Genomic DNA, 19,938 nt, shown 5'->3' with positions numbered 1-19,938 from the left:
AATTGCTTCAAGTTGCGTTTTCCCCCGTGTTTAGAATATTGAGCGTCTGGAAATGATTACCAGACAGTGATTTAACCAAAGAGTGGAGATGTCAAAAGCCATTAGTGATTTAATTTTTTAATCATGAAATCCAATAACAATCGTCATCTGGACCTCCAACGTTTGATTACAACTTCCAAATCACTACATTGAATTTGATGTTTTTATTTGTGATTTATCCATTTTAACAACAAAGTGGGATTTGGATTTATTTATTTGGATGTAATCAGTCTTCAGGTTGGCAACAAATGTAGTGTGTCATCTATTGGTGTTTGCAGATAAGATATACAGGAGGTAAATTAACTTTCTAGGCTGATTGCTACAGTGGACATGGAAAAGAATAGAATGTGTTCTTGCTATTTGGATGAAATATGAATGATGAGGGATTGTTTTTGAGGACTTGAGGATCACCATGCCTCAGACTATGGGAGAGATTGAGAAGAAGAGTCCTTCAGCGTAACTTCAGCCAGTGAGGGAATTGAACTCAGAGTTGGCGTCACTCTGTATATGATGCCTACCTGACACAAGTGCTGAGTCTCTGGAATATGTAAATCAGGGTACATATTGATGTTTTGAGCCACTTCTAAAAGATTATAGAGATGTGTTTACGTTGATATTCATTTATGCATAAAATTCCACAACTTTTGCAATTTTCCCAGAATCAACTTTATTTGATCTATTCATTCTCATTGGAGAGAAGAAGGCTAAGAGGAGATGTAATAGAGACATACAAGATGATCAGAGGATTAGGTAGGATGGACAATGAGAGTCTTTTTCCTAGGATGATGACGTTGGCTTGTGTGAGGGGGCATAGCTGCAAATTGAGGGGTAATAGATTTGAGACAGATGTCAGAGGCAGGTTCTTTACTCAGAGAGTGGTAAGGGCATGGAATGCCCTGCCTGCCAATGTAGTTAATCCTGCCACATTAGGAGCATTTAAACAATCCATATATAAGCATATAGATGATTTTGGGATAGTGTAGGGAGATTGGCTTTGATTAGTTCACAGGTCGGTGCAACATCAAGGGCCGAGGGGCCTGTTCTGCGCTGTATTGTTCTATGTTCTATGTGTACCTTTTGAAAACAGTTTATAAGTCCAGTTAAATAGATCTATTACATTATATTTGTAACTCTGTTTTCTCCTTATACATTCAATAGTATTGCTTAAATACGTTTTTACTTTCAAATCTATGCTGATTATTTATTACAATTTTTGTGAGCCAATGTTATTTTCTTTCCTTTTGTCAGGATTCCATCAGTTTTTCTACTATTGATGTTAAACTGACTGCTTTATAACTGCCTGGGATTGTTCTTGGCCTCTTAAGAATTTATATGAGCTGTCTGGTAGTTTTCTTGCACTTTCTTCAAATGAACTATTAAGTATGAGTAGTAATGTTCCTATGATCTCTTCCCAGATGAATGGACCAAGGTTGCATCCTGTTTTGAGAATGCCTACTTTATTCGATACAAATGTTATTGTTCTAAATGTACTTATTGCTCCTCTCATCATTCAATGCAATAATTACCTGCTCAATCTCCCAAATAAATACAAACACCAACAACTGATTTCATGGGCCATCTGCCATCTCTCTATATCATTCTGATATTATTCTATCTTAAAATGGTCATATTCTTGCGCACCTTCCTTTTTTTGTGGTTTTACCTGTATAGTACCACACTCTTTTATTTTGTGTAATCAATAATTTAATTTCATAGAACCCTTTGTCTTATTTATTTCTTTCATCATCTCATGATATTCTTTCTTATATGAACTTTTCTGCTGTCTGTACACTTAGAATGTGTTCCATTCCCAACGCTCAAATTGTTCCCATAATTGTTTACTCGTCCACAGAATCTAACTCATGCTCCGCGTGATATATTTTTCCCTGCACGTTGTTGAGGACATTTTTAAAATGTTTCCAGTCCATGTTCTGCATGGTTGATTGCTAATGTTGCTGTCCATATCTGTTTTCCAAGTTCTATTTTGAGCTTCTCGAAAAAAAAGAGCTTTCCTCTAATATTTGTGTCATAATTATGTAATTCTCTATTATTACCATAAAGCACATTATTTAAGGTGATCAATATCAAATCTATGGTTCTATTGCCTACAGGTCCCTTTTACTTCCTTTATCTGTTCTGGTTCACTTTCCATTGTTAGATTCAGTAGCCAAGCAATTTTTTTAATATACATCTCAGATTAGAAAGTAGGCCCAAGCCCCAGCTGACACATCGCTGCAGTGTTAAGGGTGTGCTGCCCTTCTGATGTGTAATAATTGAGGCCCCACCTGTCCATTTAGATGATGGTCAAAAGGTCCCTATGGCACTATTTGAAGTAGAAAGAAATGGCTTTCCCAGGCATCACAACCAGTGACTTCCCTTGATTGTAATCGCACTGTGATTCAGAGATCCTCCTGTGTACTACTTTTTGTTACAAAGCAATAGTGGCTAGATTTCAAAAATGTTTTATTAGTTAAAAATCATTTCAGCACATCATTAGGAATTAAAAGTGCTACATATATGCAAATCCTCTCTTTTCTCGAAATGCATCCTGTTCAAGATTATTGCAGTGAGGTATCGATTTGTGCAGTTGCATGTTGTCTTTTTAGGTTCCGTTGCTAAAACATGAAACACTCTCCTCCCATCAGTGAAGGTCAGAAAGAATTCTCAGAGCAGTTATATTACCATCTACCCAAAGTCTGACTAGTTTCTCAGACCTCTTGCCAAAATCAGGACTTATTTTAATATCTATCCTGCCATTTAATTTATAGGATTTTGTGGAGGCTTCACTGATAATATTTCTTTAGGACCTTGAGCAACATGCTGTAATCTCTCCAACACATTCATAAGGATGAGCAGCACTTTGGACAATGAGCCCAGTTCAGGATTGGAGGTCTTAATTATTAAAAATATGGGGTGAATCTTATGGGGTTTTGGCTAAATCCAAGTCTCATTGGGTTTGATGGAGTGATTCTTGCTGTGAGACAGAGTGAGATTTTCCACCAAATCTTATCAAACTTGTCACACTTATTGCCATTCTTGCCCCTATGATACGTATCAAGTCCTGTTTCTGTCTTCTCTTATCACATGCCATTCCCAAAATAACTCATCACTCAGCTTCTGTAACATCAGCACCTATTGTAGCCATGCTGTTTTTGAGGCCCTGCTGCTCACCAGGAGTATTGCTGTCATTTGGCATCTGCCTTGTTAAGTTGTGCAAGCAATGAGGATGGATGGTAGGGAAGGGGAGGCTGGCAACACACCACTTAGAGAGAACCAGTGGGGGTCCTGGTGAATGTGGTGCAGTGAAGAGATGTTCTTCCAGGGAAGATCACCAGAGGAGCCCATGCCAACAGATGATGCCAGCCTGGTTAGAGATGGCCACCAGTATTATTTCCAGGATAACGAGCACTAGGGCAGAAGTGCAGAAGGAAGGTCAATGACCTTCCCAGCTCCATGAGGCTTAAATACCATAAGCTGTCTGCTGCCTCACACAGATAGTGTTTGGCACACACATTGCTGCCTTCCGATATGGGTGCTGGGTAATGTGGCAAGATGTACATGTCCTTGTCTTACCTTTCTGATTTTTGACTGTGCCAATTGTCAGTGCAGGGCACAATAGGGCAAGGTAAGGTATGCATGCTATGGGCATGCAGAAGGTACCAAATGAATGCATGCTTAGAGAGCAGTGGAGCAGCTTTGGTAGACAGCCTGAATTATGCAAACGTCCCTCTGCAGTGTCTGTGCCCGATACTGCAGTACACTGCTGTACTCTGTGCCTCGATAGACCATTCGGGGCTTGGAGCCACAATGCCAGTGCATTGAACAGATGGCAGCATGGTGGTGATGGCTACCTGCAACTCAGATGCCAATGTCCATGGTGCAAAGCTGTGTGGAACCACTGCTTGTGCATCACGACCTGCTCTGGAGTTTGGTTGTGGGCAAAATGGAAATCATTTGGAGTACGGGGCAAGTTAGACTGCAAAATCTGCTTTTATTTCCATGACAGCTTTTCCCAATGACTAATTTTTCAGCATATTTCAAAGATCATAGTCTGAATATCGAGTTTGATTGGGGTCTTAACAAAGACCTTAAGCATGAATTGTCATCAGTTGGCAATGTGCAGCAACCGAGGATAATATCACTTCATTGCTTGTAAGAAGTTTAAAAGATGAGGTCAGTTTATCTCAATGTAAGATGCACCTCACTAGACTTCTCTACCTATTCTATCACCCATCTAGCCATGATCCATGTCACTCAGACCCTTCAGGTTTTGCCCTGTGTGCTTCAGATGATGAAAGGCTGTGCTGGCATCTCAGAGGCAATGTTGAATTTGATCAATATGTGCCCTCACTAAAAGGAGGCCCCAAAAGATATGAGGGTTTAACAAATTGTCCATTGGCTGTGTTATTAGATCAGGGACAGTGTTGAATCGTATTAGGTCAGGGATAGTGTTGTACAATGGGAGCAGGCTGGTAGAGAACCTTTTGAATTGTGAGTGGTTAACCCAGGGCCTTTCTCATACACCTTTACAAACACATAAGTGTTTTGGAGTTTGACCTTTCAGCTTACACTTGGGCTGATCTTGGTTTTGGACTGGCAACAACACAGGTTGAACAGTTTCACATTCATCCTGTAGAGGAACACCACTAAAGTAGGAAACATCATGGAGATGGAGTGTTACAGCAAGAAATTTGGAGAAGAATGCCTGTGTGATGGCACAATATTGTTTGACCCCAATTTGGACACATATATTGGTTTGTGATGGACCCATTTTTGAGGAACAGAGCATGCATATTGCCATGCAGCAGAGGGAATAATATGAGGCGGTTGTTCCATATCTCTCCCAATGCACAAGTGTCTTTGTGAGTTTGAGGACTTTATGAAGTTTAAGGTAGCTGTGTATAAAGACCATTGTTGTATTTACATTTTTCTTGGACTTGTCTTGCTGTGAACATTATGGCCACTGTGCCTTCAGATGAATTGAACTCACATTGTGACTCCAGGATGAGCTGCTGTGAGAAGGTGATTGAGGAGAATTTGTGTGATGGCCTTCATGTGTCAGAGAGCAGGGAGACCCCTTTATACCACATTCAATCTAATTTTCTTTGAAGATGGTAAGAATTAAAGCTTCTCCAAAATCTCCTAGCCTGCTGAACTCTTCCCAGATATGGGAAGTGGGGTCAAATATTCATGCCAAGAGCATATTTCTCCTTATTTCGGTATTTCAGCAAGGAAGCAGTCTGCTCTAGTCCCCTTGTTGGTTTCTAGCCTTAGATGGCTTGGTCAGCCACATGTTAGCTAGGATAGTGGTAGGTAGCCTGTTGTGGAATGTGTTCAATGGCACATTCTTTTGAGCATTGAGTCACAGCTGAGAAAATCCTCCAAGTACTCCTTCCAAAGAGCACTGACTGCCATTCTGTCCATGATAAGTTCTTTCACATTTTGCCTAACCGTTTTCTTTGATTCCTGTCCTCAAACTCGACAAGTTCTCTGTGAGTTAAATCCTGATTGACAGTATTCTTTGCTAGGCTGTCCTGTCCTGTTTTACAAAGAACAGTACAGCACAGAAACAGACCTTTTGGCCCAACAAACTTGCAACGACACATGAAACCTTTCTATTTTAAATGCCTCTTGCCTCTAAGCAGACTGTATCTGTCATGCTTTTAAGGTCATGTTTTTTCCATTCAGAACCTAAATTTAGATACTCTTTCAACAGGATGTCTAACCTGTTGTACATTTGTCATTTTTTTTTCATTATTCATTCATGGAATGTGGGCTTCTGTGATATTGCCTATCCTAACAGTTAAGAGTCAACCACATTGCTGTGGATCCAGAGTCACACATGACCAGATCAGATAAGGATAACAGATTTCCTTCCCAAATGGATATGAGTGAACTAGATGGGTTTTTATGACAGTCAATATTGGTTGCCATCTACAATGGGTTTCAAACCCGTGTCCCCAGAACATTAACTTGGGGTTTTCAATTTAGTACAGTGGCATTACCATTATGCAGTTCCCTCTCCTTCCCGTTGTTCCATTGTGGACTACAACAACTAGGATTACTCCCTTCAATTCCAATTCCTCTCCAGCTTCTGTGAGATATTCTTACTGTGGCACAGGGTAGGTAACAGACTCGTCAGAAGTCGCCTTATTGGATGCAGAGGAGATCAAGTTTGTTCCTAATTATAAAGTCCCCTGTTAATATTTCAGGACTCCTTCCTCCTCAATCCAGTGTTTTGAGCAGTGGTGCTTTGATTTACATTATGGTTATCGCCTTACAGTCTTTCCTTAGATTACTGAAGACTGATTTTAGGAATAACAATGTCTTAAGTATGGTGTTAAATCAACACCTCCATCATTTAAATTGTATAAGTATAAGCACTTCTATGTAAGTCTAAATGTATTAAATTTCACCATGTGATATGGGGGCTACAATCTGTAGAAAGCATGTTGTATCTACTAAAAAAAATATTGCCCTCAGTTTTTTTCATCATTAGCAGTGGCATCGTGTTTTACATTAAACAAAATGTCATTACATCCATGCCCAACTGATTGAGAATGAATGCTTTTCATTTTGACAAGTTGAAACTCAGTTCCAATAAACAGCCAATTCAGCTTGAAATGTCTGCATTCTTGCTGCTGGTTCAAAGGGTGATCTGAAGACTCCATAATCCAAAGAATGTGATGCATTTCTTTTGTTCTTGAGCTTGTAAACCCAACCAAAGACCTGAAGCATATTTGATGTAAGTGCAACTGTTGTCATGATTCAGCTGAGAAGAACAGGTTCTTAAAAATCTGATCTGGTTATTGCCCAGCTTTTAATGCTTATTTAAATCCAACCTTTAATTTCCAGTGCTTCCTTGGATACAACAAACTGTTTGTGACAAGCTGAACAATGTGACATAAGTTCACAGAGTTTCAGTATAAACTGTATGGAAATTTTATCGTAATAGGAGTATCAATTATTCATGTACATGTATCAAAATGCAAACAGTGATTAGTATCTTCCCATCATCAAACTATGTCTGTAAGCGGAGGAATTTAACAGAAAGAAACTGAGACCTGTTAGGATATGAACTCTGTCAGATCTGTCAGAGCAATCAGGCGCTGAGCTGGTGATTGATGGGCCTTCTACTTGTATGAGGATCTCAATGGATGAAGTCATGGTCATCGTGTGCTGCCAACTAATAAGTGGCCATCAGCGCTGGCACATAGCAGTACAATGGAGGAGGCTGCTGCTGACTATATGATGCCCCAGGGTGGAAAAACAAATACAGAATATAAGAGTTTCATGGGAGGATTGTCAGGCGGGCTTGGGGTGGCAGTGAAGGGAGGGTCATGAGGTCAGAAGTAAGGACAAAGGGGTGGATCAGAACAGCCATCCCTGCCCCATGACGTCAGTTGTGCACAAATTACTACACATCAAGAAGAACATTCCTCCCTCACCCCCATACCAGCCAACTTGGGAATAGGGGCTTAAATGGCTCTTAAGTGGCCAGTAAGAGATCACATAAGAGCCTCAACTGGCTGCAGGGTAGGAATGTCAAGCTTGGGCTTTTTCACCAAATTTTATTTCAGTGAGAGCAGGAAGATGGTAGGACTCTCATGCCTCTCTATTCCAACTAATTAAGTTTCCCACTGCCTCCAGGCCTGATGCCTCTGATACAGTAAGATTCTGCCAATCATGGATTCCCTATGGTGCAGAAGAAGCCATTTGGTCCATTGAGTCTGCACTGATCCTCCAAAGAGCATCCCACCGAAGACCCAGTTCCCCACCATAAACCCCACATTTGCCATGGCTAATCCACCAAGCCTGCACATCCCCAGACATTGGGTAATTTAGCGTGGCCAATCCACCTAACCTGCACTGTGGAAGAAAACCTGAGCACCCAGCAGAAATATGCAAACTCCTCACAGACAGTCACCCCAAAAGTGGAATCGAGCCCAGGTTCCTGATGCTGTGAGGCAGCAGAGCTAACCACTGAGCCACCATACCACTCTCAATTGAAGTGATTTGTTAGCACTGTGAGAGCAATGATCCAGTTCATTTGTGTATGAGAATTACCCAGCTTCAACATTTTCTTCACATATTAATTGTCATTTGTAAGTTTTTTTTCTCTTCACCCTTTCAGGGGGGTGAATACCATTGACAAAGCCAGTATTTGTTGCCCACCCTGAATTGCACATTTTCATATGGCATTTACAACTTAGTCACATTGCTGTGTTCTGCAGTCCATTAGGCACAGGAGGAAATGTAAACTATTCAGTCCGTCCTGTCTGCTGTACCATCAATGAGATCATGGCTGATTCGATAACCCTCAACCTCATTTTCAACTGCCTTATATCCATAACCCGGAATCTCGTTACTGATTAAAAATCTCAGCCTTGAATATATTTACTGACCCAGCTACTACAACTTCTGAGGTAAAGCATTCCAAGAATTTGTACCCTCTTAAAGAAGGATTCTTCCTCCTCTCTGTCAAAACTCGTTGGTCCCTAGATTGAAGAAGGTTGGCAGATTTCTTGACATAAAGGATATGAGTGAAGCAGATGAGTTTTTAATAATAACTGATAATATTTTTATCATAATTTACTGATACTAGCTTTATATTGCAGATTTATTAATATTTTGCATATTTTAAATTCCACCAGATGCTCTGGTGGAATTTGAACACTAGCCTGGGCCTCTAGATTATTCGTGTAATGGTAATGTTTCTCATTTGTGTGACTGCATATTTCATTGTGATTATTACATTAGAAATACATTCAAATTTGTGTTTTTATCTTATCTGTGTTGTATATCAGCTTTCCAAAACTCCATTATTCTGGATAGAATTCCAGCTATAACTAGAAAATGCTATATATCAAGAATGCAATTCTCTTTCCAATGAAAGCAAGATAAATGGAAAATTGAAAAATTTAACATTATCATCTGCAGTGCTAGTTTTCTGGTAGCACCCCAAACAATTTTGTTTAAAGGTTCGTTGGGTGGCTTGGGGGAGGTTAGGGGGATAGAGCAGTTTAAAGCTAATTAAAACAATCTTCTACTCTACTTATATACCCTATGTATAGCTTTGTGAGCAGTTTAGCTGCTGGTGTTGTTTAGCTGCAGAATGAATCTAAGATGCTGATTGTTTCAGCTCCCTGGTCATAGTCATAGGCTCTAGCTGTCCTGTGAAGTCAGAACTCTTCCACACTGGTGACCATAGTCAATCCTTTCTGAAAGGTGCACAGTCTTAAGATGATTACCTCTATTACATCCAATTAACTCCAATTTGCCTTTCAGCTTTGGGAAGCTGCCATCGCAGTCAATTAGCCAACTCCGAAACAGCGAGCCATAAAAAAAAAGGAGCAAGAATAGGTCATTTGGTATTTGAGCCTGATCTGTCAATCAATGTGATCATGGATCATCTTCCAACTCTGTTCTCGCTTTTCTCTATACTCATTGATCCTTGAAAGCATTCAGTGTTTTGACTTGAACCACCTTCTGGCAATGAATTCCACAGGCTCACCACTCCCTAGGTAAAAATATTTCTCCTCACTGCAGTCTTATATTGCCTAGTCCATATCCTTAAACTGTGACCCCTGGTTCTGAGCACCTTGTTCAATGGAAACATTTTTCCTGTATGTACCCTCTATTGTCCTGTTTGAATTTTATAGGTTTCTGTGAGATCCACCTTATTTTTCTAAACTTCAGTGGTTGTGGTCCTAACTGATCCAGTATCTCTTCATACATCAGTACTGCTGTTCCAAGATTAAGTCAGCTAAACCTTTGTTGCATTCCCTCAAAACCAGAACATCCTTCCTCCGATAAGGGGACAGAAACTGCACACATTACTCAAGTTATGGTCTCACTGAGGTCCTGGACAATTGCAGCAAGACATCCCTGCTCCCTTACTTAAATCTTCTCGCTGTGAAGGCCAACTTACCATCTGATTTCTTCATTGCTGCACCTTCGTGCTAATTTTCAGTGACTGGTGTACAAGGACACCCAGATCTCATCTCTTTCCCAATTTATCACCATTCAGATAATAATTTGCCTTCCTATTTTTCTACCAACGTAGATAACCTCACACTTATCCACATTATACTGCATCTGACATATGTTTGTCTCTTCAGTCAACTTATCCAAAGATCCAAGTCATGGGATTTTTGACGAAACAAAGCTGGTCAGGACCCTGATTTGATCAAAAAGCTTGACAAGGAATGTAACATCATGTCCCAAGTATTCCCTCTTAACCTGTTGAAACAAATCTTCTTTTGGTTTTATGATCATATATTGTGCAATTTACTTTTGTGATGTAAGAGTAATAAAACTGCTCTGGAACAAGTGCATCACTGAAGTTTAAAGAACTGGAGACAATGAAATATATATGTTGCTTGCCTGATTTCCTCCTGGGCTCCATCGTGTTTATTTTTAACTTCAGTCTTAATTCCATCCTCCCATCCAATTTCATTTTATATTTTTTAAATCTATATTTTTCGAAGCATTCAACCTGTACCTCACATCCTGCTTTCCTACTCCCAGCATTCAGTTTAGAAATAGGCATTATTATTTTCCATGTTTATTTTTAAAAGCATGAAGGTTAACTTTTCAGTCACTGCAACTTGAAATTTCTGAAGATCAAAAATTAGCTAGTCAAGTTGTTGATATGAAACCTATCTCCTTCAGACATGGAGATACTTGGACATGGAAGGTAATTTCACTGATAGCATTTTAAATATAGCCTAGATATTTAAATACAAATTTTCTAATATTATTCATCCAAGTTCAAAGAAGTATACAGAAGAATTCTATACATTGCTTTCACATAACAAAGGAGACAGCAAGTGATAATAGATTACTTCATCATAAACCACATTGACCTTACTTTACTGTTCATGGAATCTCCTTCAGCTAAACAGCTCAATGTGGTTGATAACAAAAAGAATACCAGAGCGAAAGAAATCATGCACCAAGAACAGCCACTTAAACTTTCAATTAACGCAGTCTTTCTGTCAGAGCAGATATTATTGGTAATTTTCTCTCTAATTTGTATAACATCTTCAGGGCAAATAATCAGTTTCTTCTGCGCTACAGAGGTTATCAAAGGAACTCCAATTACTAAATTCACCAAACTTGCCTGAACAAAAATATCTTACATATAATATTTCAGTCATTTACTCTCTTGTGTTATAGTTCCACAGATGTTTCTTTTTATTTTAACCTAACCCCCCCTCTTTTAAAATTGTATCTAATCCAGCTCCCTTATAAAAGGATTCCTGTAATTTTTTTTGGAATACACAATTGCTATTCCATGCAAGCATTGATGATGCTTACTGATGAATCTTCCTAATTAAAGGTCATGCAACTAATGTTGTCATGCCTCAAAAATTCCAATGTACAAAATGTAAACAAAACAAGTCTTAATTAGCTCAAATGATGTTAAACAAGCTAAAACCTCCGATATCCTTTTGATTAAATACAAAACAACACCATCATTAAGCAGGTCGGAGTCCTACAAATTAGTAACCAGGAACTGTCTCAAAATCAGGCAGTCCCTGGTTATGAATGGGTTCTGGTTTGGAATCCATTTGCAAATTGAGTTGTACACAAGTTAAAACACAATACAGGACAATGTACTGTGAAGCATTGTTTGTATGTTGCACCTTTACAGTTACACCCCTGTATGGGATCTCATTCGTAAGTATAAATATTCACAGATGGAATATCCATAAATTGGGATCTCTGTATTCAAATGGATTGGTTTTGATTTCAAAGATACAGTTCACAAAACATACCACAAGACCAACTAACCAATTTTACCTAGACTGGTGTGCCCCAATTGGGAAAAATAGTCTGATTCTGTTCAGGAAATTTTATGTAATTTAAATATCTACCTTAACATGAACATTAAATATGATTCTAAGTGTAAAGAACAGAGCAATTCTGAAGAATGGTCACTGGACCTGAATTGTAAACTCTGCTTTCTCTCTACAGATGCTGCCAGACCTGCTGACTTTTTCCAGTACTTTCTAATTTTTGTTTCTGATTTCCAGCATCCACATTTGTTTTGTTGTTTGCAAATTAACTGATAATTTATTTCATTGCTGTTTGGATCCTTGCTGGGAGTAAATTGTTCACTATTGTTATCTGCAAAAGGACAATAATTAAACTTCAGGAGTAATTCATTTACTTTGAAATATTTTGGGATATCCTGAGGTAATAAATAGACAGAAGAAGTAAAACTTTTTTTTCAGTGGTCTGGTACCTGGCTATACATTGGGTCCCTGATTTATGAATGTCCAACTTACAAATACTAATAGTTATGGATGCAATCTACTACTTGAATATAACGTTAAAGATGCAACATACAACCATTTCCCATATTTAGAAACATCTGCATTGTGTTCCAATTTCTGCATAAATCAACTTTCAATCAATGGAATCCATTTACAACCCAGGGACCACCTATACTTCATCCTGTAAGTAATTTTCCTCAGTGGGTATGATATAGAAAAAATAAATTTGCATTCAGAAAACATCTTTCATATCAACGTACTTTATAGTTAACTGATGAGATAATCTATTTATGTGCCGTTGGCAATGGATAAGTATGAGTCAGAACATCAGAAGAATGTCATTTCTCTCTTCAAATCATGTGAAAGAAAATTTTATATTCACATGAACCAATGTGGCATCAATGTCCCAGTGGAAAGGCTGGGCAGGATGATCACAAAGGTGTAAACCCAGTAAATGCTGGGGAGAACTTCAGGGTAGTCCACACTGTTTCAAAATCAAATATCATTGCATACTAAAGAAACAGTCAGGAATCTTACTTCACATACGGCAAGGAATGGGAACATTATAAGAAGTTTATTGATTAAACTGAAAGAGAGAAATAATAAACAGGTGAATAAGGCATCAGGTTAAGTGTATAACCGAAATGAAAGTTCTATACAGAAGGAACTCGATTATCCAAATGAGATGGGTGGGCACTATTTTGTTCAGAAAATTGATTATTTGCTTAATTGATTCAATGTCTCTCCTCTGGGGCTCGGAGTTTTCTGATTTCTTTTTTCCTCACTCTGCCTGCCTTGCTCCCTCTCTCTGTCTCACAGTTTGTTTCTGAGCAGACACACACTTGTGTGTAAGGGACCTGCCACATTTCAGAAGATGAGGCAGCATAACACTACGCATGAACCCCTGCACCCCTGTCTGCCCCGCCCCCATCCCCCTGTGCACCACCCAACCCCATTAGCCACCCACCTGGTGTCCGTGCCCAGCCAGACTGCACACCAAAAGTAAACTTCTGCTGCCTTTGGGGGGGCTGAGTCTCCAAATAGCGTACACACACACACACTTTGACAGGTTCCACCTCTACCCTGTACAGGACAATGTTGGAGGGATTATCTGGGGAAGGAGGGGCATTCAGGGTACACACCTGTGTAGAACTCCAGGGGAAGTGTGGGGAGAGAGAGAGAGGGCGTGTACCTGGGCTCCCATTGATGTCCAGGATTGTTCTCAGCAGCATTTCAGTAAGCCGAGTTCATTTTTAATCATTGTAAACAAAAGACACAATCAGTGTTGAAACACCTCTTTGATGTAATGTTTCTAACGGGACCTTGAGATGTTCTTCAGATAATCCAAAATTCAGATAATTGATATTCGGATAATTGATATTTAGACATTCGAGATTCCTCTGTATACAAATGCACGGATTAAAAGAGTTGCAGGCACAAATTCAAATGAGAGATTATGATACAGTAGCCAATACTGAGACACAGCTGCAGGATGGTTGGGATTAGGAACTGAATATACCATGTTACAGGTTCACAGCTTAGAGAGAAAATGACAGATGGGGTGGAGTAGCCTTACCAACTAGAAACAAAGTTACTTCAATGGTGAAGGAGGATATAATGAGGTAAAGCATCTGAGACCCTATTGGTAGGACCGAGGAACAGTAAAAGATCTAAAAGGTAATAGTGTTGTGAACAAACCCCCAGGAAGCAGCCCCAAAATGCTGGTTTGCGTAAATGCAGAAATAAGTGTAGAACAGAAGTAACGAGGGATTTTAACTTTAACATAGATTTGGAGAAATAGATAAGCACCTTTCAGAAAGGTAGTACATTTCTGGAGTGTGTCTGGGATAGTTTCTAACAGCACTATATCCTAGTTTCAACAAGGAGATATGCAGTATTAGATTTAGTAATGAGAAATGTACTGGGTTTAGATTAGATTAGTTTCCTTACGGTGTGGAAACAGACCCTTCGGCCCAACCAGTCCACACTGACCCTTAGAGTAACCCACTCAGACCCATTTCCCTCTGACTAATACACCTAACACTATGGGCAATTTAGCATGGCCAATTCAGCTGACCTGCACATCTTTGGACTGTGGAAGGAACCTGGAGCGCACCCACGCAGACACGGGGAGAATGTGCAAACTCCACACAGACAGTCAACCGAGGCTGGAATCAAAACTGGGACCCTGGTGCTGTGAGGCAGCAGTGCTAACCACTGAGCCACTGTGCTGCCCACTAATTTAATTAGTAACCTAATTATGGGTCAACATTTATCAATAGTGATCATAACATTTTTGAGTTCATTGCAGTGTTTGAAAGTGAAAAGCATTAATCAACAACTGAAGTTCTGGATTTAGATAAGATGAGCTTTAATGATATGAAGCAGAGACTATTCACAGTAAACTGGGAAAATCTGCTAATGGAGAAAACAGCTGAAGAACATTGGAGGATGTTTAAAGAAACATTTGACACAAAAAACAATTTATACCCCTGAGAGAGAAAAGCTCCACTTCACAGAAAAAAACAACCTTGGTAACTGAAGAGATAAGAGACAGCATAAAACGAAAAGAAAAGGCTTACAAAAAGGCAATAAAGAGTACATATCTTGCTGAATGGGAAATATAAAAAAACAGCGAAGGGCCATAAAGTATCTTAAAAAGAGCTACTAAAGTGTTTATGAAAGGAAACTTGTCAGAGACATTAAAATTGATCAGAAGTTTTATAGTTACACAAGGGGAAAACGGGCGGTCAGACCCAGACTGAAAGTGAAGATATTGTCAATGACAACAGGGAAGTGGCGGGTATATTGAGTAATTTGCCTCAGTATTTGCAGTTAGAAATGAGGATAGCTTGTTGAGGCTTCTGAGGAAATTAATACTGGATCAGGGGCAGGGACTAACCAGAATTAAGGTAAGTAAAACATTGATAATGAGAAATTTAATGAAATTAAACAGTGACAAATCCCCAGGACATGACTATTTCCATCTGAGGATGTTCAAGGAAATAATGGAACATATTGTCAACACTCTAACTATAATCTTTCAGAATTCTCTAGATACAGGAGTTGTTCCTCTGAATTGGAAAATTGCACAAGTCACTCCATTTTTGTAAGAAGGATGCAAGAGGAAAATCAGGGAATTATGGAGCAGTTAGCCTAATATCTGTGGTGTGGAAGTTGTTGGAGTCCGTTATTATGGGTGTGGATAACTGAACGCCATGAAAAGTTTCAGCGAAGTAATCAGGGAGAGCCAGCGCATATTCTTGACGGGTAGTTCATTCCTGACAAACCTCATTGAATTTTTCAAGAGGTGGCTAAGGTCGTGGACTAGGGAATGTCTGTGGATGTTGTTTACATGGCCTTCCAGAAGACATTTGATAAAATTCAGCATAATTGCCCACAGAATTGAAGGCAAATTACTGATATGGCTGGGAAATTGGTTGAATAGCAGATGACAAAAAGTAGTGATAATGGATACGTACTCAAATTAAGAGGTTGTGACCAGTGGTGTCCCACAAGGATCTGCTTTAGAGCCTCAATCATTCATATTCATTACTAATGAAATGGATAATAGAAAGTCATATATACAATTTTGCTGATGTGTTCAAATAATCCTAATTGCTGTGAAAAAAAGTACCTACCTGTTTAGTGTTCGGGAGGCTTTTGAAAGTGCAAGAGGGTTCAGTTCAACCTCTAAATCGAAGAAGAGAGCTGGGAACAGATGAGACATGTTGACATCCCTCTGCTTTCACTTGAATTATATTGAATGCATCCTCCAGTTTCAGGCAAAAATATTCTGGCTCCTCAGGGAGATGTGAAAATGCACAAAGTACAAAGGAAATAGAAATCTGATATGTCTCTTTTTCTTTATTTTTCAGCCAGTAAATAGGCATGCTTCAAGGTCAAAGTAAAGGAACATCAGTGCCAATATCTTGTGCAGCATTCTGATTGTTAAATGTTATGATGATGTTAAATTTTGGGGACTATTAGAAAGCCAATGTTCTATATTAGCTTTAAAAAATCCCAAAAGAACTGCGAATGCTGTAAATACGTCACCCCTTCATGAATTTCGGGTTAGACTTGACATCAAATTCTTCTTCCATGATCTTCACCTCTGTGCCTATTTCTTTGGATATGTGACCTCTCCCTGTCCCACCCCTTCACCCAGCTCCAATACTCTCCCTCCACCTGGACCCCACACTCCAACCCTCCAATCTCCCTCGATCTGTTCCTTTGAGAACAGTCAACATGATATTGGTCATCTCAATTTCTCTGTCCACCTCTCCCCACCCAATCCAACCTATCTCCCTCCAATCTGTTTACTTAAATCCATTCCTGACTTTGTCATTAAGCCTTCCGATAAGGGTGGTGCAGTTGTCTGGCACACTGACCTCTACATTGCAGAAGCTGAGTGCCAGTTCTCAGATACCTCCTCCTATCTTCCCTCGGACCATGACCCCCCCACCCCATGGTACATCAGGCCATTGCATCAACGACAGTCACTGTCCTCATTTTATCTGGTGATCTCCCCCTCACTGCCTCCAGTGATAATCTCCCAGCCCTGCACAGCTTGCTTCCACCTCCTTTTAAAAATCCACAGGCAGATCATTATTTCAGTCTGCTCCTGCCCCCACAGAACTCATCTCTTCCTATCCCGACTCAGTCTTTTCTCCCCGGTCTAGTCCCTGCCCATATATATCCGTGGTTCCTCTGCTGCTTTACACCAGTTTTGGAATTTCCAGTTCACAGGCTCCAGCTGCCTCCTCTTCACAATGGATGTCCAATCCCTCTACACATCCACCCCCCACCAGGACGGTCTCATGGCTCTCCACTTCTTCCTGGAGCAAAAGCCTGAATCATTCCCACCCACCACCGCACTCCTCCACTTCACCAAGTTAGTCCTCACCTTCTTTTAACTCCTCTCAGGTCGGAGGGCCCTGGTGTTGCCTGTCTGTTCGTGGGGTTTGTTCCAGTCCTATTCCGGCCCCCACCTGTAACTCTTTCTCTGATATATTGATGATATCATTAGTTCTTCTCTTTCTCATCTGGAATTGGAAAAATTCATCAATTTTGCTTCCAGTTTACACCCTATCCTCACTTTCACCTGGTCTATCTCTGACTCCTCTCTTCCCTTCCTTGACATCTCTGTTTCCATTTCTAGGGATGGACTAGCCACTAATATCCACTATAAACCCACTGACTCGCACAGTTACCTGGCCTATACATGCTCGCACCGTACTTCCTGTAAAGACTCTGTTCCATTCTCCCAGTTCCTCCATCTCCATCGCATGTGTTCCGACAAGGCCAACTTCAACAAGGGAGCCTCGGAAATCCCCACCTCCTTCCAAAACTAAGGATTCCCCAGCACCGCTATCAAGAGGGCCCTCAACTGGGTCTTACCCATCTCCCACACTTCCACCGTCACCCCCTGTCTCCCCCCCCCCCCCCAAAAAAAAGCAATAGGGTTCCTTTTGTCCTCCCCTATCATCCACACACATCCACATCCAGAAGATGATCAGCTGCCATTTCTGCCACCTCCAGCAAGATGTCACCACCACACACATGTTCCCTTCCCCTCCCGTGTCTGTCTTCTGCAGCAGCCACTCCCTTTGGGGCGTCCTGGTCCACTCTTCCTTCACTCCCTGCCCACACCCCACATGGCACCTTCACCTGCAACCGCTGAAGGTGTAACACTGGCCCATTTATCTCCTCCCTCCTTAGTATCCAAGAGCCCAGACATACCTTCCTGGTGAAGCACCATCAACACTTCATTTTCCACTTGGAAACCCTGCAGCCTTGTGGACTCAATATTGATTTCAATAACTTAAAGGCTTGAACTCTCTCATGTCCTATGCCCCAACTCTACACACCAGACCTTGTTATCACATGGTCTGCCATTACACACTACCTATTGTTAGCCACTAACAGTTTTTGTTAACACCTATTCCCCCTTTCCAGCCAGATCATTATCTATTCCTTTGTCCAACTGCTCCTTTCTCTCTTTGGGCTCATTCCCTACCTATTGTTTACTCCTTATCCCCTCCCCCCACCCTATCTTCTGCATATAAACTAACATTTTCCTGGATCCCATCAGTTCTGAGGAAGGGTCACCAGACCCAAAATGTTAACTCTGATCTCTCTTCCCAGATGCTGCCAGACCTGCTGAGCTTTTCCAGCAAATTCTTTTTTTTGATACTACATAGCTGTTGAGCTGCAAAAATAAAATCACAAGTGTTTAAATATTTAAATTGATCAGAATCTTCTCCCTGGCACCTTCCAGATTTTGGTCAGAGGACAATCTACTCATTTGAATTGATGGAACCATCTGTGAGTTAAGTCAACAAATCTGTCTGCTCACAATCAAAGAAATCAACAACATTAATCTTCATCCCATGCATGAACCCTTTTTATCCAATCTCAACTAAAGAAGAAATTGAATATATTTAGTAAATTAGCAGTTTTATCAAGTGCAGTGTCTCAAAAGATTTGCATGTGATTTTCTTATTGGTATATAGTTGTATATCTGGTGCTGTTAACTGTAACTTTAATAGAGATATTAGCACTGACCATTTTGAAAATATTTCATCTTTTTTAAAACTATAGGCAAAACGATCGATTTATTCCCACCTGAGTACCCTGGCAGATTTTGCAATTGAAATGTTTGATGTTCTAGATGAAATCAACTATCAATCATACAATGACTTTGTCTTAAGAGTTGGTAAGTAGTTGTCTTAGAGTCAATAATAATAATTTACTTTGTAATTAAGTGAATAAATGTCTGTAATACACATTACTAACATTGTCTATTTTTATGAATTTGTATATAGAAATGCTCAAACAGATTCTTTTTTTTATGGATTAGTCATAAATGCTATGTGCAGCATGAATTTAAAAGAACCATCTGCTTGGCAGTTTAAAAAGAAACATTATGAAGTGTCATCGAAAAAGATGAAAGACATCCATCCAATTTCTCCTGAAATGTAACAAATGAAAAGCAATTGCAAACTATTAATCTTCTGTTGAGTAAATTTAGAAATTTCCCTTGAGATATGAAAGGGAGAAGTTCCAACTGGATTGCCATTTCAATTTGCTAGCCAATGATTCCTTCTGGAAAGCACGGGTGTTTAACTGAATGTGCATTTCCCTGTTGTGTGAAGCTCAATACAATGCTGAGCCCTACATTGTCAAATTGCATGCCAGCAATCATTGTCAATGAAATTTCTTTGCATTATCCCTAATTTATCATGAAGAAAGTGAGCACCAAGCATCTAATATGACTGACAGCACACACTCCTTCACACTGTATTGAAAGGAGCAAGTCCCGTCTTATTGAATTAATTTGCTTGTTAAATATCCAGAAAGAGATCCAGAAATATGTTAAATAATGGGTAACATGCTTGTTAAAGGGTTTTTTTGCAACATTGGAGCGCCTATCTACGGACTAGCCAATTTCTCAGCAACACTTTGCACTAACTACCAAAGAGGACACTTTAGCAGCATCACTTACTACAGGCAAAAATAAGCCTAGACTAGTTATACCAGTCAGCAGGATTTAATTTCTTCAGCTTGATAACATTCTAGTGAAACCAGTCTTGTGCTAACTCCAAGATCAATA

At 39.9% G+C, this 19,938-nt stretch overlaps 1 protein-coding gene across 3 annotated transcripts in view; it reads left to right on the top strand.

Annotated features, from left to right (window-relative positions):
• Nucleotides 1-19,938, top strand: part of LOC140480588 (adenylate cyclase type 1-like) — a 289,915-nt gene that overhangs the window by 260,053 nt on the left and 9,924 nt on the right. For all 3 annotated transcript variants that reach the window (XM_072575640.1, XM_072575642.1, XM_072575643.1), the window contains one exon: nucleotides 18,927-19,041. In XM_072575640.1, the coding sequence (XP_072431741.1) occupies nucleotides 18,927-19,041 (115 nt within the window). The remainder of the gene's footprint in view (nucleotides 1-18,926; nucleotides 19,042-19,938) is intronic.

This window comes from Chiloscyllium punctatum, chromosome 8 (genome assembly GCF_047496795.1).
Source record: "Chiloscyllium punctatum isolate Juve2018m chromosome 8, sChiPun1.3, whole genome shotgun sequence".
Classification (NCBI taxonomy): Eukaryota; Metazoa; Chordata; class Chondrichthyes; order Orectolobiformes; family Hemiscylliidae; genus Chiloscyllium; species Chiloscyllium punctatum.
This window is presented reverse-complemented; position numbering and strand designations above follow the sequence as displayed.